General features: G+C 34.7%; 1 protein-coding gene across 2 annotated transcripts; it reads right to left on the minus strand.

The window, feature by feature from the left end:
* Positions 1 to 10,371: 10,371 nt before the first annotated feature.
* Positions 10,372 to 15,248, minus strand: LOC149535459 (pentatricopeptide repeat-containing protein At2g13600-like). 2 transcript variants are annotated; one of them, XR_016357248.1, is made up of 3 exons: positions 14,673 to 15,248; positions 11,529 to 14,561; positions 10,372 to 10,650 (listed from the first exon to the last, which is right to left on the minus strand). XR_016357248.1 is itself a non-coding variant. In XM_089805352.1 (2 exons), exons 1-2 carry the CDS (start codon positions 15,058 to 15,060, stop codon positions 12,532 to 12,534), a joined length of 2,418 nt encoding a protein of 805 aa, XP_089661478.1. In that variant the 5' UTR covers positions 15,061 to 15,248; the 3' UTR covers positions 11,423 to 12,531. The 2 variants fall into 2 exon arrangements, 1 of the variants encoding a protein (XP_089661478.1); XM_089805352.1 differs by lacking the exon at positions 10,372 to 10,650 and having other exon boundaries at positions 11,423 to 14,561.
* Between the last annotated feature and the right edge of the window lie 9,174 nt (positions 15,249 to 24,422).

Consider the following 24,422-nt stretch of genomic DNA (forward strand, 5'->3'; position numbering starts at 1 on the left):
GGAAAGGACGGCTGATAGAGGACTCAACTTGGATATCAGCAGCTGAGGTTTCCCATTTGGGATTTCCTCTACCATTCATAAAGTGACAGGGTCACTTTTCAATCTACCCTGGGTGTCTGATGCAGGAGCATCCAGAGGTATAAGGGCAATCCTGTGTCACCCAAAAAAATGTACTTAGACTTAGTTTTTGTTTCATGTGTTTTCATTTCTAGATACTCATTTGGGTCAAATAAAGGTTCCAACTCTCACAGTTCCACTATCAGTGTTCTAGGATAGAGTATTTGAACACCTTGGGATACATGTAAATGCTAGAAAAATAGGAGTATGTAATTGAGCCATCATTTTGGTGAACTAGAAGGTGTAAATTGGTCAGAGGATTGTAATTGTAATTTAGAGCATTCCAAAAAAAGAATCAGGTCAAAAGGCCCCACGGTTTGAAAATTATTGCAGTTTTTTGGTTTCTGGAGACCTCTTAAGAATGCTTCAAAGTTAGGTTAGGTGCATTAAATGACCTCAAATAGGGCCAAAAAATGGGAGATGAGAGACGCTTGTCCAGAGGGCTATAGAGCGATTTGAGAGCTTTTCGAAAATGTAAACGGTTCGTTAATTGGAGCTACGGTTCAAAAGTTATGCCTCCCGAAAGTTCGATTACCATTTTTGGATTCTTCTAATTTTGTCCCAACTTCTAATGTGACTTCTAGAGCCTTCTATTTGGTTGGTGGATGCCTACTAGCACTTTATAGAATGTATTCCTAATCCTTAACCCTCCAGGGTCTATTTAAGAACATTTTTGGCATTGTAAAAAGCAGATCGGAGTGGAGTTTGAGAAGAGGTATTGGGAGAAGGATTTATATCTAGATTTAGGCTATTGTAAGCCCTTAGGGCATGTTTTGAAGTCTATTTTCTCTGTACTAAATGTATTAGCATATTTACACAGTTAATAAAATTTTCCCTTTCTTGTTGTGTCCATTCTGTGCTTGGGTTGTGTCCCCATCATTAACTTGAGAGAATGACAAAAACTTTTCCATATCATTATCTTGAGCAACATAGTTCTTGAAGATTTTCCAAGCTTTTTTCATAATCTTTTTCTTTTCCCTATCTTCTGGAGAAAACAATGCCTTTAGCAGCCCACCTAAGAGATTGGCATCCATCAGGTCTAAGGCCACAGTCACTTGGTGAAAGAGTTCATCCACAAGCTTTCTTCTGACCATACTATTGACAAGTGTTGGGTGGCCTACAACTTGAATGATGGGCATGAAAAGGTCATGAATAAGATTTCTATAGTGAACATGATGGCCAGACCAATAATTAACCCCTAGAAGTGCAATCATGGTCGCCTTCTCCCTTTCATTTGCTTTGCTGAAGATGCATTGTAACTACTCTCTTGGCGATTCCCTCAGCTCCACTTCCTGTAGACACTTACAACTGATTCCCATCATCTGTGCCATTGCCTCCCTTATCTTTGTAAACTGCAAGTCCTGCAACCGAAAAATTGGAGAGATCAGCCCTATTGAGGGGTTTTTATAAAAAAATTGAAAGTGTCAAAAAAAGTGGCAAACACTCTTGACTTGCCTATAGAGGCCTCCATTGCAGAGCTTCAAGGAATCCATAATAGTCATGCACAAGAGCAGAAGGAGCTTGTCCTTCCTGCGTAAACACTCTAGACTTGCCTATGGACATAGCCATTGTAGAGCTTGAAGGACTCTGCAATAGTCATGCGCAATAGCATTAACACACACACACACACACACACACACACACACACACACACATTTAAAAGAACCAGACATCACAATTTTGACAAAAGGGACCACAATATTTTGATGAGGATGCTATACCTATGATGTGAGTTTCAATGCACATTCATCGCAATTTAGATGGGAAAAAGCATAGCATTTCCACGATAATGCTATACGTGCGACATGAGTTTTGATGTGTATTTGTCGCTTAGAGCATAGTATCTCGACGAGGATCACATTATTAACGTCATGATTTTGACAAACATTTTGGGTGTCATAAGCTTGATGAAAAAATGACGACAATAGGGTTCGTCATTTTATCGACATAGTGGTGTTGAAGTTGTAATGAATCCTCGTTGAAAATTAGGTCTAAATTTACTAGTGAGGGGTATTGCACCCATCAAGATGAAATTGTACACTGTTAGATACCTATAACCCATTGCCTCATCCATCTTGTTCCTATGCAGGAAAGTTTGATATTGACTTTGAAATACTGGTTGCACGGTATCTAAACAAGACTACAACCCTTTTGACTGGAGAAGCTATGTCATCAAGGTCTTCCATGTGTGATAATTATGAGGGGTCAGAAGTTCTAGATAAGAAGAGGTCTCAACCATTGTTTTAGAAGGTTTTGAATTCTTTTTTGAAAAAATTCTGGTTTACTGATGTAATTAACAGAAACAATAATACAAAATAACCCCCACAATGCAAAAAAATGAACCCTAGTTGCTAGTAGGAATGCATAAACAAGAAGAGAGAAAAAATACTTTAATTTGAGAAACACATGTACCTTTAAAAAATAATGATGAAAGTAATAGAGAATTTGGATAGGGCTCAAGAAGAGCTTTTTGATGCTTCTTCTAGATCAAAAAATGGAGTCGAAATGAGCAAGTTATGTCCCCTGGAAGATAGAAAGCATTATCTGATTTCGAGTGAAAAATATGGTCAAATGCCTCGGGATCAATGCCAAAATAAATTGATTTTTGTGCAAAAGTACCATAATTTGCATGCCAAAAATCTCAATTTTTCGTACCCAAAAAGTTTGATTTTTGGCCAAAAAAATCTTGATATGTGTACCAAAAATCTCAATCCACGTGCCAAAAATCTTGATTTATGTGCCAAAAAATATTGATTTGCATCACAAAAAGGAAATCACCACCTTGGGAAACATGCCAAAAAATCTCAATGCAAAACAAGGAACTCCAGCCAATGACATCGAACTAACGGATCTCAATGGCAAAAGTAAAAAGCACTACCACCCGACCTTGTGGTAACCGAAAAGGGTCCACTCCCACCACACTGAGGAGATAGTCTCAAGTCCCAAATAGGATAACAAACTCAAAAGTCAAATCCAACATCTAGATCAAGGAAAACTTGAAAGCAATCTAACTCAAGGGTACCAAGACACAAATGACATCTAAACCCAAAGGCAACAATGACACGTATGAAATCTACTATGTAAGTGGGTAAGTGTCATTGCATGAGCCAACTCTAAGGTTACCCAGGCAGCCTGACTAGACTTTGCCCCCCTAGTGACTCTATGTTTCACTAGTATCCTTTTGTACTGACAAGGCATACTAACAAAGCAAGGTTGCAGCCAAGCATCCTCTCTACTCCCATCCTAGCATGTAGTAGCACTCAAGGCATGAGAGAGGAAAAACAATCACTCATAATAATTCATTTTACTCTCATTTAATGAAATGTTATCACTTATTAAAATAACCTACAATGGGTTACCCATGCAACCTCTTTAGGGCCTCAACCTCCATTGCAAGTCACTTCCCGACATCACATACATATAACCTACCCTAAGCTCAGTAAAAGAAAAAGGTCTCATACGACCATAAATCACACATCAATTCTTAAATCACTGATCAAAATTATAGATTTCATCAATACAATCATCCTAATAGGACTAATCCAAAATCAAGTCCACATATACAAAACCATGACATCACCTAAAAGCAATAACTCATAATCACCTTAGCCCTATACAAGCAACTGGGAAGCAATCCAAAGATAATTGATCGAAGACTCAAAGGTTATATAAGAAAAGTCACACCATTCACCTCAATTCCACACAAGAACATTAGAAAACAATAACCACCAATAGATCAAACTCATCATAGAAACACGTGACACATCACCAAGGTTAGGTATAAAAGATCGTATACAACACATCATCATGACATCACAGAACAAACCCCCAAGCCTTTGGTAGACATCCTAATTTGGTTAAAGAACTAAGTTAACCCCAAACCTGACACACAAGAAAACATACAATTGACAGTGTAGTTTCATAGTTCTGTTTGGTTTTGAAAACAAACTGTTTGAGTTAACAATAAGATTCAAGTTTTCATTTTGTTGTAAGTTTTCGATTTGATAAAGTTTATAAATTTCCCCTTACAACTTAACCCATTTTCACTTATTAAATCTAATCACACAATTACCATTAACCTCTGAAAATAAAAATGCCTCTATTAAATATTATAAAATAATTTAAATAGTGATTATTAAATTATTAAAATAATAATAATTGATTATTTAATAAAATGATTACAAGATTATTAATAATCATAATCATTAAATAATAACATAATAAAAACTAAATTCAAGCTTATTACATAATATTTACTATTAATTAAGAAATAATTAAACTACATTAATTATATTAATAAATAATTACTAAAACTATATTAATTAAATTATTAATTATTAATAAATTAATAATTAAGAAACTATTAATAAAAAACATTAATTAATAATATTTTTTTAAAAAAACTTTAAAATAAACATCGACGTATTTAGAGGCCCATTGGCCTGCCAAAGCGTGGCTGTTGCAGTAGGTTTTGCTGCAACCGGAGCAGGACTATTGCAACAGTCCATGTACACTACTGGGAGGGTAGGAGAGGAGGAGGGTGGGAGGAAAAGTGGGTGGGGTGGTGGTGGCCCCCGTCCACCATAATATTAGTAAAAAAAACAGACAAAAGCCCCCTGATACATTTTTTTAAATATTTAATAATGTAATTACATAGTAATTACACATACATACATACATACATAAACATGGTAGAGAAATCTAGACCAAACAGTCAAAATCTATAAAAAAAAATTGGTTTTCTTTTCAAAGTCCACATTATGATTTTAACAAATCCATTACGAATCACCCAATTTAATCAAACAAGAGTTTCTAATACTCAATCCTCATATATAGATAATCTTGAAATAGAGAACAAATAAAATTTACCACAAGGGTTTCAACTTGAACTTAAAATTCAAAATATAGATGTATCCATACACAAAGAAGACAGAAATTTGAAGAACGAAAACAATTCCCTTTTTCTGAAACCCTTCTTTGAATTTGCTCCTCCAAAATTTGGTTATGAATAAATGAACTCTAAATTGTTAATAAAGAGTTTTTCTCCAAATTTAGGGCTTTAATTGTGCAATCATGCAAAAAGTACTTTACCTTTATTATTTAATTATATCTTAATTTTCATGCACAACCTTTTTGCCATTTAATTAAAATATCTTTATTAAATAAATATCTCTCTCTTTAATTAATTCTTAAGAAATTTTTGATAAAAATATTTATTAACTTGAGTATTACTAATATTTAGCATATATTTAAAAATAAACTCCTAAATATATTATTATTAAATTAAATAAATATTATTATGCCCAGAATAAGACATAACCTATATCTTTAAATTTAATTCTTTTATTTAATTAATTTTTCAATTAATTAAATATAATTGAATATTAAATTTTCCTTATAAAATTTCCATTAAATTAAATCATTAATTATTCTTTGAATTTGATCTTGGTTTTTTAACTAGTTTTTGTCTGTTGTAAAAACTAGGTTCCAAGTCCTTGTAAAACTTGGCTTCATTTTATAGTCTTTTTTTGTGGTTTCAGGTCCTTGTAAAAACTAATTTTGTAACTATTAAACTGTAGGTTTCATGTCCTTGTAAAACCTAGTAGTGCTTCATGGTTTATCTTTTGCTTTTCTGTTAAGGGTTTTGGGTCCCCTTCAAAACCTGTTTTTACCTTAATCTAAAAACAATCACAGACCCACAAGACTGAAATGAAGACCCATAATAAAGTACAAAAAACTAGAGCAAACTCAAGGGTTATAATCAAGAATTTATGTGTCTTGACGAATTTGAAAGGTAAACAACTCAGATTCTTGCCCTCCTTTTTAAGACAAATGGTTTAAGGTTAGGATTTGAATTCAAGAGTTATCTCCCCTCTTTTCCCATTGAAATATTGTGATAGGGTACACTCATCCTAGCAATTTAGGGAATTCAATACCTGGTACCTGCAATTTGCATAAAATCCATGCATGTACATACCCATATATTTTAAAGTAAATAGATAATGACAAGAAGTGGTGCATCGTGTAAATCCCGACTAGCAGGTGACTACAACTCCCTCCCTCAACCATATTAGAAACATCATACATAAACATACAGGTACACCATACACATACAAGTATGGGGTAAGTATCTATAGAAAATGCATATAAATAATCCATCTAATTGTCATCAAGAAATGATTGGAATCATTGTATACTATCATCATCATCGAAGAACAATCATGCATACATGAAATAACTAGTACCAAAGTAATCTCATCATATAATCAACTGAGTATGAAACAATATCCAACAATTTGGAAATCAAATACCACTAAACATCAAGCATAAACATAAAGCTAGCCTAAAAGAGTTTGAAAATAACAATACAAAAAGAAAACTAAGGGTCGACATTACATAACCCATGACATGTACAGTGGATGATGTTATATGGATGTGTTTTATCATATCCTTTGTTCTTATGTATGTATGTATGTATGAGATTATGTATTTGTTTATTCATTTTATGATTATGGCCGTTGGTACTTGAGACTTAAACTATTAATAAAACTTCTTAAATGCGACTCAATGCAAAGGAACCTATGAGGAATAAAATTTGTATTGTAATTGCATATGTGTGATTATTGTGTATGTGTATATTGCTTTCGCATTGCTACTTTGATGTTGTTTAAATTTGAAAAAAAATAGTTCAGTGAACTTTGTAACATATTAGATTTATTTCTTTTGGGTTCCCAAGCAGGATGTTACAGAAACAACCACTACTAGTTATTGTCTATTTAGTTTATCTTTACCAATCTATAATAAGGTCAGTAGCTTTATAAGTATTTTGCATCAAGAAAGATAACATTGACTAATACAAAAAATCCTTATAACTAGATTTAATGTTTGAAGGTTCACTTAGAAATTCCTTTAATTTTCAAAGGTCCACTTGAGATGACCCTACCTAAACATCCCTTAAAGGACAAGTTAAAAAAGGTTGTGTTTCAAATAAAAGAAATAAGTTGAATGTTATAGTTGTGGATCCTATTGATAGACATGAATGGACTTCCATTGCACAAAAAAAGAAAATCAAAAGCTATGATTACATGTCCTTTAGATGGGACTAGTTCTTAACAGAAAGACATAGTTACCCAAAAGGATCAAAGTTTAACTACACTTAGAGCTCTTTGGTGGGGTTTGGGTTTGAACCTCATTTGTTTCTTATTAGTGAGAGGTCGCAACCAATTATTATGTGTTGTAATTTATTATGCTCGTGTAGACTCAAACCAAAGACCTCCTAAATAAGAAGCTCACAACTTACTACTTTCTTGTAGGCTTTTACTTGGTTCAAACCTCCTTTGTTGTTATGGGTGTCGTACTGCAATTTTTTTCCTTGTTTCTTGGGGGCCTTACTAATTTAAGGTCTATTTAATTGTTGGTTCAAGTTTCATTTTATTGTCATCTTTGTTGGTGTACAAGGTTTTGTGGTCCTTAAAAATCTTCCTCTAGTTCATAGCTCGAATCAAACATGTTTATCTAATAAAAAACACACATGATTTCTTATATTTTAGTTTACTATAGTTTATCTTTTATATCATATTTATGATTTTGGTTATTTGCATGTATGTCTGCAAGTTTTTTGGGGCAAAATTTGTAGTTTTTTGTATAACCCTTAAACTAGATGCAACATCAAACAGTTTGGTGCCATATTCAATTGCATTAGATCATGACTCAAATATGGACTCCTGTATAATAAACCTATTAATCTAGAATTTTATATATTTTCATTTTGTATTAGATCTTTTCTACACCTAGTTTAGCTTTCTTAGATAGGCCCATTCAAGCTTAATATAGTAAGTGGAATAAGTCATGTCTTGTATTCCATCTTCGTCTTTCTGTTTCTTACAAGTACACTTAGCTTTGCTTTCCTTTTTCTTGCTTCTAATGACTTATGCTCTCTAATTTTCCATCTCTTTGTTTTCTTGACTAATTGAATATAGCATTTATTAGCTTATTATTTGACTTTGTGTAGTATTGTGGGTACTATTATGACATTACGTTTCAAATGACTTCTTGCTCATTGATTTTTGGTCCAACTTTCCTAATTTTTAAAGCTTGAGAATTGTAATATTTTTAGGGTGTGACTCAATCTTTGGTGAACCATGAAAACATTTTTGGCTACACCAATGTATCTAAAAGGCTAGAGAATTTAGTCTAGACTTCTGATTTCATCAAATTAGATCTAGGGAAGTTAATCTAAAACTAGTGATTTTTCTATGTTAGACTTTGAAAGGTTTCGCAAGTGGCTCAAGTTTTAACCATTATTGCAAGAATCTAAGAGTTGTTGCATTTATTGACATAAAACTCATAAAGTTTGATTGTAATTGATTAGGTGAGAGGACCTAATAGTTGAGCACCCTAACTTTGTGCTTCTCAAAATCCTACATGGAAATTTTAAATCACTCCCATTTGTTGGCAACAACTTACTTGCTAAGTCCCTTGCTTATCACTAAAGTTCCAAGGCCATATCATCAAATATGATACCAATCACCATGCTTTTTGTTAATATGTCCAAAACAACCCAAAGTAAATGTGACTAGTGGTCATGCAAAAGGGAGACCCATAATCGTGCAATTGATCTAACATCGCATGACTAGTTTCTTTTCAAAACTAAGGGATATATTTCATTCAATTATGGATAGTCATCATCATCAATAACAACTTTATGCAAAATCATAAGTTATAGGACCTTTTCACTAGAGAAAAGATGAGACCCTACATGTCGATGAGAGGCTATAAAAGGTTGCTTTTGACCAAGTTCTTCACTTCTTGGTATTACGACAATGTTGCCATTGGTAGTATTAATTTAATGGTCACCCTAAGCTTATTGCAAAGGCCATGGAACTCAAATGTAGATATAAGAAGGTAGAGAGACTACAAGGTCTATATCAATAAATTATTCGAGAGGAGAGAAAATTGAAAGTAATTCAAAATGGGTACGATAGATCTCTATTCCCTTCCCCTTATGCAATGATTAGCTTTCGTGTCATGAATAATTTTACATTAGAAGGGATATTACCAATGTTCACGGTTACCATTTTCCTTTACACAATCACCATGTCTACAAATTGATATCCTTTTCCCCTTATTCTCCTTAATTTGTACTAACTTTGCAGAAGGGGCCTCTCCCTCTCTCCACCAAGGACTAATCTTTTCCATTTACCATTTGAATTTGATTGTTCTCCTTTTACAAGTTGTTTTAACTCCTTGGATAAAAACCCTAATGAATTGCCCAAGAACCCTTGCATCTTAGTACCGATTGAATTAATTGATAAGGTTGGGGTCCTATTGACCTTACAATTGATTTGGAAGAATATGGGGATCTCATGGAACATAAATCCCCTATTCCAAAGAATAGTGATGAGGACAACCTGGGATAGAAGGCTTTAGAGCTTACCTTGGCCAAGAAGGGTAACCAAATCTCATAATTAACAACCCAAATTGATGGTTTGTACATCAAGGTCAAGAATCTCAAAGAGAGGGATACATCCTTCAAAAACAACAATACGTAGTTGGGTTGTGTTATTAGTGCTCTTTGCATCATTACAAATGGTGTAACGAGAAAATCGATTACAAGTCTAGTTTTTGGGCAAAGCAAGATGAGGAAAAGAGCAAACAAGTGTTATGAGGATGATCAACAATGCGGAGAGACAACGTTGGACCCAAACTTGGACTATGATGACTGGAGAGAGTACTTAGATTTACTCTCAAGGAATTAGGAGTCCCTTACTATTGAAAGATGAAGCAGATGGTGTCTACTATTTTTTGAGCCAATGTCCATTTCAATAATTTGGTCAATATTAGTTATGATGTGTGGTGCAAGCTTAGTAGCAAGCCTAATAGTTTTGAGGTCAATTTGATTAGTCTTAGTGGTTGCTTTTCTTTTAGTTTTTATGGTTGTAGTGCCTCTCAAAACTATGATTGATTATTTTAGTTGTTATAATCATATGTTAGTGCTAGAAATAGTTCAAAGATTGGTATGTCTTTAAAGGTTAGTTTCTCTAAGAGTTTAAATATGCTTAAAGTTTTTTATTTGAGGGTTGGGCCTAATTATTCAATGTTTTTTTTAGTGAGGTAGGGGTTTGGTTGCTGCTAACTGTTTAATGTCGGTCGTTTTGTTTTTATGATCTGGATATTGATTCTGGTTTACTTTCTGTAAGGTCACGTTTATTGCTATGATGTTGTCAACAATATTGGACATGAAATCAACAAGTGTGGGTATCAAATCAACAATTGCTATTATAGCTATTGGAACATGTGCACTCCTACTATCATTGATCTTCGCCACTGTTTTATTAGTGCCATGAACCCTCTTTGACACGTGTATCCCATCGACCAATCTGCAGCAACAACAATTTGCATGTTCTAGCATACATGGTTGTACCTTTCTGCCTGTTATGGAATATGAACTATTGAAGATTAAGATATAAGGCTATGATCATGACATTCAGCATTCATTTCTTTACACCATCATGCTAGGAATATTTTTGTCTCCTGCACAAAAGCATGCGATGTTAGTAGTATTTGTTTGCTCCCCTTTGCATTAATAAAAATGTCAGACATGTTTCATATTTTGCTTGACACACACATTGCACAATTAGGTCGTAGCAAAAAATAATAATTTCTTAATCAAAACTGGTTTTATTTGGACTTCAGGAATCAGGTGGCCGTCCCCACCAGAAACTACAGTGCATCAAATAAACTATCTAACATGACGTTGGTACAACACGCACTTCAGTAAAAAACATGAACTGGAGGGGAGCCTGTACCTTGTGATCTTGTGCCTATCACAGAAAACTCTCACTAATCGTACCTGATTCCCAACCAAAACTGTCACGAACAAAAATTGGCCCAAAATGAATAGGTTCAACTAGTGGAAAAATGCCCAAGTTTTTTTGAAAACAAAGAGAAGGCATTGGAGGAATTGACGGAATTCCAGAAATGATCCCAAAGACAATAATTATTGTTCAAGAAAAATAACAAACAATTAGGTTTGTTCAACCCACAGCATTTCACGTTTGGATTTTCTATGTTGTAAGCAATGCATTCAATTGGCTGATCAATAACCCAAAATGAATAGGGAGTTGCGAGACAGATGAATTGGCCTTCTTCTGATCTCAATAATCTACATATAAGAATTTCATACGAAGATTCTAATATTTACTTGAAACGTTTAGTAGCATTATATTAAATATATGCACTATGATGCATCAGCATAACCAATAAAAAAGCAATCCAACCAATGCAAAAACCACGACTCCAGATGTGTGTTTCAAGTACTAAAACTGACAAAAAGTTGTATCATATTTAGCACAGTTCAATATATAATCTCAAGTGTAGAATTAATATGCTTGCAGGAGAGACTTACAAACCTCTTATTGTTTCAGTTAACATATAAATGCTCCGAAAGCTGTTGATAATTTTGCTCTGCTTCATGTCTCATTGAAATAGTTGATTGTAGAGAAAATTTCCCCATAAAAATCAAATCTGCTACAAAGTTGTAATGTGTCTGCAAACACAAAACTTTACCGTCAGGTTAATAAGCTTTCTTTTCAAGAAAAAAATTATTGTGCTGAAGCATCTCTCGTTATAAATAGCGCGAAACTGAACCTCTATATTTCCATTTTTTCATGATATGAATGTTTGTTCTACGAATTCAGTGGATTAATTTGCCTCTGCATCAGAATAAGATTCAGCACTACTTCCATTCGCTTCATTTTTTTCACCCCTGCTTGCTGTCATGGTAAGTACATGAGGTATTTAAAGTAAACTCAATTTGAATTCGAGAATGGAAGAACTTTCCGCATAAGTGGTACATGGTGTGTACAATTTAATCTACTGTATTAAAACAGATAAAAGTGACGAGCTCATCCCAAAGCTGCATAAGCTTTCTTTTTCTTCTGCAATATGAACTACTATACTGTCATGGGTTTTCTTGAATCTGCCATTGTTGTTGCCCTCTTTCAATTCAGCATGATTGAATCCACCAAAACAATATTGATGGGAATGGTCCAGACAGCTCTTTATAAGGAATCCAACGGCCAGAAGTGGGAAAGAAAAACCTGAGTGCGCCCTTTGGCCACTAAACAGTTAAAAGTTTAATCAGATTTCCTTTGCAAAAGTCCACATAACATTCTCCCGGATATCACACAATGAAAAAGGCCTCCTCATCTGTTCAAACCAGAAACTCAATTCATCGTTGTCAACTTATCTAAGCCGGTATATCTGAAATGTCAGGTGACTTATCTGTACAGGTTCATTTCAAAATGCGTGATGCATGTCGCTCGTGCATCGGAATCAAAATAACTTTTGTTGTATGCTTACAAGGCGGTACAGATGATATAACATTTGAATGGTAATTAGCCATGACAAGCTTCACCAATAATCCCTACACGAACACAGTCCATCCCTGAAATGGTGAAAGCGGCTGGCATCTCTTACGACTATTTCTCGCCCAGCAACCTTGGAAATGAACTTGATGGCCGTATGGCAATCGCCACACACACGAAGGTTCTTGACAACTCTAATAAGCTTTCCTGGAGGTGTGCTGATAAGCCCAAATGCAATTGCAAGTTTCTCGCTATGGTATGATAGGATATTTTCCTTCCGCTCTTCATCGACATCATGTAGAACAAATTTCGTGTTAGGTACATACCCGACCTCCTTCATTTGGGCAGCCATTCTTTCCAATGATGCATAGATTTCTCTTGCTTGTGGGTGTGATTTGTCTTCTGCTGTGAATATGTGCACCCTGCTACTAACCTCAACCCAACTGCATCCTGGTTTCTTTTGTACTCCTCTGTCTTTCATCAGTTTTCGAACCTTATCTACATCATCCCATCTTCCAGCATCTGCATAAAGGTTTGAAAGTAGCACATATGGCCCAGAGTTTTGTGGATCCGACTCAAAGATGCGCTGTGCAGCCCACTGTCCTAGCTCCACGTTGCCATGAATTCTACAGGCAGCAAGTAATACCCCATATGTGATTGAATCTGCTTCAAATGGCATACTTTTTATAATTTTCTCTGCTTCGTCGAGGTGACCGGCGCGCCCAAGAATGTCTATCATACAAGCATAATGCTCTGATAATGGTGTGATACAATGGTCTTTACTCATAGAATTAAAATAATGTCGACCTTCATCCACCAGACCTGCATGGCTACATGCAGAAAGGACACCAACAAGCGTAATGCGATCGGGAGTCATACCTTCACGAAGCATCAGCTTAAAGACTTCTAAAGCTTCTTTACCATACCCATTCTGGGCATAACCAACAATCATGGCATTCCATGATACTCCATCTCTGTCATGAAGTTTGTCGAACGCAAGACGTGCTTTGACTATACAGCCACATTTTGCATACATGTCAACGAGAGAATTCCCTACAAAAACATCTGCATCAAATCCAAATTTGAACTGGAACCCAGTTTTCACAATGTGGGAATGGATCTGCTCTCCAAGTTCTAAGGTAGCCAAGCTGGCACAAGCACTAAGAACATTAGCAAACGTATAGTGAGTTGGATAAATGCCTTCACGCTTCATTTTGCGAAAAAGCCCTATAGCCTCTTCGCAATGGCCATTCTGTGCACGACCAGCAATAATAGCATTCCATGAAATCACATTTCGTTCAGGCATTTTGTCAAACACCTCTTGAGCTTCCTTGAAGTTCGCAGATTTTGCATATCCTGCAATTAATGCAGTCCATGAAATTACATCCCGTTCAGGCATTTCCTCAAACATTTGACGTGCAACATCTACTCTGCCGCATTTAGCATACATGTCAACCAGAGCATTCCCAACAAACACATCCCAGACTACACTACCATTCTTAATTAAATAACCATGAGTCTGCATGCCAAGAACTAGATCCGACAGACTTGCACAAGCACTGACCACTGTCGCTACAGTGAACTGATCAGGCATAACAATTCCGTCATTTTCCTTCAGCATTTGCATAAACAATTCCACGGCCTTATAACTAAATTCATTTTGTTCATACCCTGCAATCATCCCATTCCACGAAACCACATTTCGTTGGGGTATTTCGTCAAACGCTTGGCGTGCATCTTCTATACTCCCACCTTTTGCGTACATATCGACAAGAGCACTTCCCAAATAAACATCTGCATCCAATCCTCGCCTGATAACATCTCCGTGAATCTGCTTGCCTTGATCCAGAGCACCTAAACTCGCGCAACCACATAGAACACTCCCATATGCATATCCATCGGCGTCAAAACCTTCGTGCCGCATCACCTCAAACATCTTTAGAGCCTCTTCCCCACCATCGTCCTGCTTGGCGTATCCTGCAATCAACGTATTCCATGCTACTCCACTGCTCTGGCATTGAGGCATTGCCTCAAAGAGCCTCCGTGCTTTTTCCATGTTCCCACATTTTGCATAGCCTGCAAGAAGTATAATTCAAAACGTCCATAAATAAACAAAAACACACGCACTTGAACCAGCAGATTTTAAATACCCACTGCAGGAATTTGAACCTTAAAATCCATAATAACCTGAAATAATTACATTCCAGGAAAAGGAATTTCGTCGAGACATTTTGTCAAACACTTTCTGTGCATCGGATAAACTTCCGCATTTGGCATACATTTCTACGAGACGGTTGCCTATAAATATTTCTGCTGGATTTAGCCAGCATTTTATCATGTGGGCATGGACTTTTTTCCCATATTTCAAGGATTTCAAGTTGATACACTCCTGCAAGAAACTTGGAAATTGGCTGGAATCCATGAGATCCAGTTCCTTCCTGGTGTCATTTATTATCATGGCTAGTTTTTCTTCCTTAATGGCAACACTATAACAGCTTAAACTCCCACCTAAAAACATTAAACGGGCTCGTCTGAATGAAATCCCATGGTTGCAGAGCAATCGTTGCGGAAGCATCTAAAGTCCACTGAAAGATTTTAACTTCAAAATATATCTGGCAGGCATGCATTATTTGCTTACAACGACGGCTCTCCTGTCATGGGTGATGGCGCTAAAAGCTACTGAACAGAGATTTGTCTGTCAGACTAGTAAGCCTCTAGTATTAATGTTTTAGGTAAAGTATGTTGAGAAATATCAAATTTAAAATGAAATCATCATTTATGGTTAAGCGATAAGTGTGTGTCTATATATATAATGTTAAACAATTATTACCTTAAAGTAATTTCATAATTTATTCAAAATCTTAGCATGTATACAAGATCTTGTTTTATAAGATGATTAAGGCAAAAAGTCACCATCAATTTTATTAAAAATATTTACTTCTATTTATATTTATATATAAGAAGTTCTTAAAAACATCATTTTTCTATGCATAATATTTATTTTTTATTAATAAATGATTAAGTTTTTATTTTATCAATTTTAACTTTTGATTTACATTTTTTCCTATTGCACCAAACACAATAATATCATGTTTCTAATGTGCCTTACATTGCCCTTTCTTATAAGGGACTTTGAGAAGGCATCCCTTCCTTTACATTTTGAATTTTATCAAATGCCTATCCTATTATTTGAGGACTTTGAGAGGGCATACACTCCCTTGCAATTTCAGATTCATGCTACATCTTGTTTTCTTCATACACAAAATTTGATTTTACAAATTAAGCCACTTACTTCAATAACTTGTCTAAGATAGTTGTATCCTTTTTCGTGAATTTGAACCTCTTGTCTATTTTCTTATACAACCTACACAGTAATCTCAACCTTTCGACTAAGAGCATTTGTTAGTTTACTCAAAATTCACCCCATCTATATCTAAGAAAGCCACCCACATGCAAGTGACATTTAATCAACATTGCACATATTTATGCAACTCAACTAAATGAAAAATTACACCTACTCACTTAAATCGTCTATTTTCTTATACAACCTACACAGTAATCTCAACCTTTCGACTAAGAGCATTTGTTAGTTTACTCAAAATTCACCCCATCTATATCTGAGAAAGCCACCCACATGCGAGTGACATTTAATCAACATTGCACATATTTGTGCACTAAATGGAAAATTACACCTACGCACTTACTTATTTTGGGCATAGTTTGTGATACATACTGCAGAGAATAAATAACCAGAGATCCTTTAACTTAGCACCCTTAGATTTCTAAGGATCTTTTCTAAAGTGAGGACTATAATATACAAAATCTTGAAAAAATTAAATAAACCATAGTTTGAGCTACATAGGATTGTAGAGGACTAGCCATTGTAAGAAGGCTCAAGTGACATATCAAAAAAAAAATCCTTTGTGAAAATCTTCATGCATTTATAAAAAGTACCATGATCATGTTTCCATATTCTTACCAAGCTAAGACAATATACATATAAAACTCAATAACGTGGGCACAAGAACATGATAGAAATAAGAAAGATGAGCATATCAAGTGGTCCATGCCAAAGGGATAATTTTATGAAAAACCATCGTTTTGTAATAGTTCTCATAGCAATGCAAAATAACCTAACTACCAAATTTAATCACTAAGGATAAGCAAGCAAAAGCTTTGTTAAGACAATACCTAAATTCATTTTCATAATTATAAGTAGTCACCATAAAACCATAATAACCATGTCCCCAAAGACCTCTCTTGTCAAAATGATACATTGGGGAATTTTCGTAAGAGATCATCATAGAGAAAATAAAATTTGGTTAAGGACTAAACCTCGACAAGAAACACATTAATCTCAAAGAAAATACAACTTAATACCCATAATAGCCCATAATATAAAGAGTAGAAGTCATACAACATCAACATGTCCATTGTGCTAAAAACTTGGTAAAAGAGTTTGTGGTAACCAAAATGTGTATATAAAGAGTAGAAGTTGCACATTGATAGTGTAAATCTATACACAAATTGACATTAATAAGAACACATATATACAACATCAATGTGCATATATATTTACAAAGGGAAAGAATTGAAGGTAACCAAAGTACATAAAAGAGAGATAACCTCAATAATGTGCCAAAGAAGACCAAAACTATGCATATACAAGTGCATGCATGTACACACACACAGATGTATATAGAAAAAGATAAATAACCTAGAAAATAGGCTAAGAGCTATGAATAAAGCAAGAACTTACCATAAGATAGATTGGAGTTAATACAACAGAGTTTAGGATTAAGCTTACCAAACTATCAAACTCGAAAAAGATTATCCATCAAAGTTTCAGACTAAAGCTAACAATTATATTTTTCTACTAAAAACTTATATAATAAAATTCTAAGACTTGAAAACCATAAATCTGCTAAAATTAGCTCATGCAATGAATGATGATTAAACCATCATTCGAGTCTTCTTTAGAGTCATCCATCATAATCATTTCTTTATCTTTTAAGCTCTCCTCTTTTTTTTCTTAAGAACCAAGTTAGAAGGATAACCCTATAGCGTTCAAAATCCAAGTTCTTCACCTCTTTTGGCACTACATAACCTTCAACTTTCAAATATTGGTACAACCAAAATTTATCAAAGAAAGAAACCATCTTTATCCATTTTAGCGTGCAATGTCTCTCGTGTTTGCAGTCTGTACCTTGTTTATTTTGATCCAAGAGATACTTGATACTCTTATTGTTATTTGTATTTTGAGATGACTTGAGGGTCAGATGTATACTTTGATTCAGCCCCATAGATGCATTACTGCTATACTATTCAGTTTATCATATTTACATGTTGATGCTATTTTGAGATGACAGTGGATCTATGAGGATATCTGGTTATATGGTTTATTGGACATATTGTTGATTATGTTATGAGATGGATTTTTATGCTATGGTTATTTACTTTAGTCTTGTATTTTTATGCTTTTTGCGAACATAAGTGATGTAAATGGATTAATTAAGTATTTAATGCATGTTGCTTCGGCTATGATATTATATGCAATTGCACTTGGTCGTGTATTTTAGTGTGTAGAATTTATATCCCTGGTATTGGCACATGGAGATAGTGATTTAGCTATTCACATTTTACCAATGTCGTCCTTGTATGGTCGACGTATCCTTATTTAATTATTTTAAATTAAAACCTTTCAGTGATTAGTAAATCCAAACTCATCTGCATTATGTGATTAGACCAGTGAGCATGTCTGTGCATTTAGAGGTTCGCTCTGACATGAAAGTGTTAAGTGATTTTCTGTGAATTTGGGTTTTTTAGGTTTTAAATATTTTTGGATTCAATTTCTGGTAGCTTTGCCTTAGGTGAATTCTCATTACGAAGAATAACCTGTTTTCATTTGGGGCGATTCAGAGTCTAGCTACTCTAGTTGGCTATTTTCCCTAACTGACTATTCACTTGAAAAGTGAATAAGTATTGAAATAGTGATTTCATTATTCACTTCTCACTCTTTTAAATAGAAAATTTGAGAGCTTTTTTAGGACCCTTTTATGAAGGATTCAAATTCTGTTCATTCTAGGAGCTATGAGCATGGCTTTTTCATGAGGGCAGTCTCGTTGGATCCAGCTTGGGGACTTTATGCTTTACCATCACTTTTAGCAGATTTGGCTGGTTATTTATTTTATTGCACGAGTTTTGGTTTTTGCCCCTTTTTCTGTTAGGTAGGGCCTTCCTGTTTTATTATTTTTACTTCGTTTTAGCTTCTGTTTCTTGTAGTAGTATGTTAGGAGGCTGAGAACTAGTGTTCCCCTCTGTTTTTGTTTGCTGCTCTGCCCGATTGGTCGGGTATGAACGTTTTCCCTATTTTTGGGATGGGGCTTTGGGGTTTTGAGCTGTTATGTTGGTCATTTTTTAATACGATGTCCAAACTCATTATTTTTGGATTTTTTAGGTTTTTACGCCCAAAGGCTAAATGGGTTTTAATTTTGAAAATTTTCCAAATTTTGGGGTTTTTACCTCATTTCGCATGTCACCTTGTTTTCTTGGCACAATGTGGGTCGTGGACCTAGATGATTTGTTTGGATATCAGTTAGACAACTATTGCACTTTTATGTTGCATTGGGATGTGTGTTGTGTCTGTCTTCTTGATTCTATTTTCAGTTGAGGGACTTTCTACTTTGTGTTCTCATCCAGTCCTTGTGCTTGATCTTTGTGATGATGGTGCGCCACACACGAGTACATGCACGTACATTTTTTGGGTGACCTATGGGGCTCGATCTTTTGTGTTACTTCCAAAATTTATTATCATTGGGGTTGTGTTGGGAATTTGCATGCATATGGGCACTCATCGTTGGATGAGCATGGGTAGGGTAGGGCAGCATATGGAGGGGGCTTTTATCTCTACAGCTCGGTGTCTATTTCCCGAGGGTTGGCATGTAGAAGCTTTGTAAACAAGTGATAACTAAACTTAAACATTGGGTGGTAATAAAATGTAAAGATAATAAAAATGATTTAGGATGTGCTCCTTCTGTTGGGAAGTGGAGAGCTGCCAGTACCAACTTGGGCTTGTCAATGCCAAACAACTCTCCATGATGTTAGCCCCTACTTAGTAGTCCTTTAAGTGTCTAACCAGGATCTGCAGTTTATGCATTGTCCATGTCTTGGATTCAGTCATCATAGTGCCTGACGTGTGTGTTAGCCATGGATGTTGCTTATGTGTGTTTATGGTTGGATCGTTATCTCCATCAGCACGACGGGTGTGGCCCTATGGGTGCCACGTGGTTGGGAGGAAGAGCTACCTATACCACTGCTAGGAACAGGTGTACAGAGACAGTCTATTGTTCTAGTGCAACCGTTGCTGGATGTTTTCACTTGGTACTTTAGTTTTTAGAGTATGTTTTCTTCTGATTTATGCTTTCATTAGGATGCTTGTATATCATGTTTTGATGATGTTAGTTACTGACACATTTCCTTATTATGATGATTAGCATGTGATAGGTGATGTTATCTACTTATAGGATTATCTTATGCTTTGTTTCTAGCATGCTAGATTTTCTTATGCTTATGTTATAGCATGTTTAGTAGTGACATCCCTATTATGATAGTATTGACGATCTGGTCGGTGGCTTGGGATGTTACGCATGGGGGGTGGCTAGTGCCCACGATGGTCTTATGACGCTATTGATGGTTGGGAGGAACCGTGTACTTAGTTGTTTTGTTCATTGCAATGTTAATTGTGTTATTATAATGTTGCTTTTAGTACATTGCAATGTTTCCCTTCCATACTTTTCCTTCTTACTATTTGTTGGATGGTTAGTGTTGTTTCCGTCTTTTAGATTTGGTTCGAGTGTTCTTGCCTCAAAATATGGATTTGGTATTCCCTAATGTGGAGGTTTTATACTCTACTTTTACCCTTTGGTTGTTGTCCTTAAGTGTTTCTTGCTTTCTTGGGCAACCATGTGTCAGCATGGTGCAATACAATAAAGTATCACACACCCATTAGAATTGTATCATGCATTCCCTAATTGTGTCGCATGCCTCTTGGAGTTTTATCGTGCGATACTTTTCAGTATCACACCCCCTTTTAAAGAACTATTGTACAATACCCTTAAGGTATCACACACCCTTGTGAGTTGTATTGCCTCATCCTCGAAAATGTCGCCCTGTTTCTTTAGATGTATTGTATGATATTGGAAAGTATCACCTAGTGCTGATTTAAAGTATCACCTAAAAATTGTAAAAATCTATGCGGGTAGACAACGAGCACTTTTTGGTAAGACCTAAACTTTTTGAGAAGTGTTTCGGGTACCCTCTTCGGTGTTCTTCAATCCTATGGTGTTGCATTTTGGATTTGGAATTTTTCTATTCAAATCTAGATTTGCATCTTTCTATTATTAGTCCTTTGGGGTTTAAATATATTGTTTAAGTATAATTCCTTATACTTAAGATATATTTTAATATACACGATGATTCATTTGAGATAGATTTCAAACCTCTACAGGCTAAGATAAAGATTCTAGAAAATTTCAAAGCTTCAAAAATTTAGACTTAGCCAATTTTTAGGAGTTTGCATTTGTCTTTTAGCTTGGTTGATCTCTTATGTTTTCTTGTTTATGTTTTGGTTAGTAGTGGCATTTGGAGATCCATTGGTGTTTGGACGATTGCTAGTCTTTCGTTACGATCTTTATGATCCACGTATGATGGTTGTCTTGTGCTTTCATACTTGTTAACAAAATAATTATCTTGCTTATATTTCTTCCTTGTTCCAAGGACCTCCAGGCAAGGCATTACATAGCAGAAACTGTATATTTCTCTTCATTTCTCCCCAATGGTTATTGAAGAATGCCTTATTTTCATTTAGGTTATAATGGGTTTCCTAGTAATGTTCTTCAATTCCTCCAACATACCCACATTTGCTACTAAAGTTCCATAATAGGAATTTTCTTCTTGATATTTATGCTATAAACAATGTTCTCTAGACCCCACAGAATCTTGTCTATGAAAATTTTCTTACATAGAATAATCACACGTTCCTTCCTAAAATCCCCAAAAATCATACAAACCATAAAGGATCCCACAATGTCCCTAATTTGACTGTAGTCAAAATAAGGCTCAAGACCAATTCTACAAACCTCCTAATAAGGTCATCCATTGTCTTCAAAATTTGATACCATTGTTCTGGATGAATTTTTCCCTTGAAACCCATTTGCCTTGGCTGGGATCCATGAAAGATACAAAAATTTGTCTCCATAGCTAAATGTAGAAATATTGAATACTAAAAGAAAATGAAGTACTTGTTCCTTTAAAAAACCTTTCAAGCTTTCTCAAAACCTTCTTAATTAAGTCATGCAAAAGAGAGAAAGACATCAAAATTGGAGCGCGAAAAACCATTACAAGATTACCTATAATAATGAGTTGGAAAAGCCACCTTACACCTTACCAAAAATGATTATGGTATTGGAGTAGTCCCAATTGTACTTTACGAAATAAAGTTTAAACCACTTGAACTATTGATTAAGGACAATTGACATAATGGAGCTTGAGATTTTTGAAAAATAAATGAAATCTATTATGTAATTTTTAATAAGAGTATATTTCTTTTTAAAAAATCATTTATGCCTATGTTAGCTAAGGAGTCATTTAATACGTTACCTTACCTATAAGTATTTGACACCTTATAGTTTTGAAATAATCTTAGCAAATCCATTACGACTACTACTCTAGAGTTAAGTTTCCAATTCAGAGTTTTACCTTCCCTCACTACATAAATAATAATTTGAGGATCTCCTTAAATTTTTATGTTCTAAATTCCACTATTTACACACATTCTTATAACTTCCATTAATGCTTCCAATTCTGCAATATTATTTGTTGTATGACCAATGGTATTAGCATATTTTAACACTATGTTGCCTCTTTGATCATGCACTATGCCACCTATGCATGGGGCCCATGGATTGCCTCTTGAAGTTCCATCAAAATTAAATTTACACCACCCTGTGTAATGTTCCCTAATGATACAAACAATTTTTTTCTAGGGAAGAAACTTGTAGGAAGTACCCTAGGGAAGCACCCAAGGGAAAGTACCTAGTGGAGGGAAGCACCTAATGGAGAGAAGCACCTGAGCGAAAGTATTTGAGGGAAAGTCCTAAGGGGATGTAGTTGATGGAAAAAACCTAAGGGAAAGTTCTCGAGGGAAAGTATCTGAGGGATATCACCCAAGGGAAAACACCTAAGGGAAAGCACCCAAGGGAAAGTGCCCAAGGGAAAGTACTCGAGGGAAATATTTGATTCCATAGTAGTGTTTGAGGAATGTAGCGAAGAGAGTGATATGGAGATGTTGAGGGGAAGATATAATCCATTAAATACACCAAATAATAGTAAGATATAGAAGCATGCGGCAATTCAGAGATATAACAATTTATTGTTGAAACTCAAAATATTATATATGCAAAACAAAGATGGCGCTCCAGATGTACTAGATCCAAAGAAAAGTAATACAAGATAGAATAGAATGAGGGTTGAATCCCATCAAAACTAGAATAGCCAAGTAGAGAAGATCTTTGAGTAAAAGCACAAACTTGTGTCACCTTTTATAAAGGAAAAGGATATTAGAACTTAAATTGTTCAACTTTAATGACATAAAAGTGGCATTTGTGTTTAGAATTTAAAGATGATGTAAACTAATGAAATGTGTAAAATTGGATGAAGTTTTAGGATATAATATGTTTTAAATAATTGAGAAATATTTTTTGCATTTTTCAAAATTTTAGAGTCCATTTTTTACTTTACTTTTAAATAATGAAAGTATAGAGTTTTGTTCCTGCCAAACAAATATAATAAATTAATCATATTTTTCTCTAATTTTTTAATATGTTATAGTTGACATGTATATCTAGCGGACCAAAAAAGAAATTTTTATTTTTGATGTATATTTTTAAAGTTATAAGTGTTCAAAGTCAAACTTATCAGAAATTAATAGTTTTTTTTCCTGCCAAATTTTTCCTATCAAATCTACATATTTTTTAAAACAAGTTACATATTCTTGAAGAGGACTCTCTCTTCTAGAGGTACATATAAAGTTTCTATTTTTTGAACATGATTTACTATTTTTTTCCCCTTTTTTGAAGTGACATCTTCTTGAATCTTAAAATAGCTACTTGTAATATTTTAAAAGTATAACATATTATAGCTACTCAAAATAATATAAAATTTATATGACCATAATCTTGACTCTATGATCTACAATAGGGTATTTTTAGTTTTTGAATAAACTTCAATTTTTTATGGAGAAATTAGCCTTAGAAGTGAGAAGTTTTAAAAAACTCTATTTTTTGCTTATGTGGCTTCCACATAGGATACCACATAGATAGTTTCGGCCCAAAGGGTTTTAGTTGAAACCTATGGTGACTTTTTATAGCCACTTACATGACCTCATAAAAGAGAAACACTTTTCTTCATTAATTTTCAAAAAACTATTTCAGCCAAAAGTGTTATAACCAAAATTATTTTGGTCGTAACCCTTTTGCCACATTTGCATCACATCAACACCACTTGGCACCACATGGGTTCAACCCTAACACTTTCAGTTGTAACCCTTCAAGATATCCCAAAATGGTGACATGGGTTTGTTCTTTTACCCCTTCTACTTCTAAAATGGCAAAAAATATAGAATTCCAATAGGAATTTGCAATATAAAGAAATAATCCAAATCACACATACCTACAACAACTAATTCGAAAAACCTATATACCCTATCGAAGGAAAACTCCTAAGGGAGAAACAATGTGCTGACACGTGACATGATAAACACCTATACCAACATAAAATTAAAGATGGGTATAAGATATGCAAAAATCAATCAGGACCCCACATAAAGTTCTTAATTTATTTTAGTTAATGATAAGGATATTACAGTCCTCCCATCCCAAA

The sequence above is a fragment of the Cupressus sempervirens genome, chromosome 10, assembly GCF_028749045.1.
Source record: "Cupressus sempervirens isolate cs-2001-9-10 chromosome 10, ASM2874904v1, whole genome shotgun sequence".
Taxonomy (NCBI): Eukaryota; Viridiplantae; Streptophyta; class Pinopsida; order Cupressales; family Cupressaceae; genus Cupressus; species Cupressus sempervirens.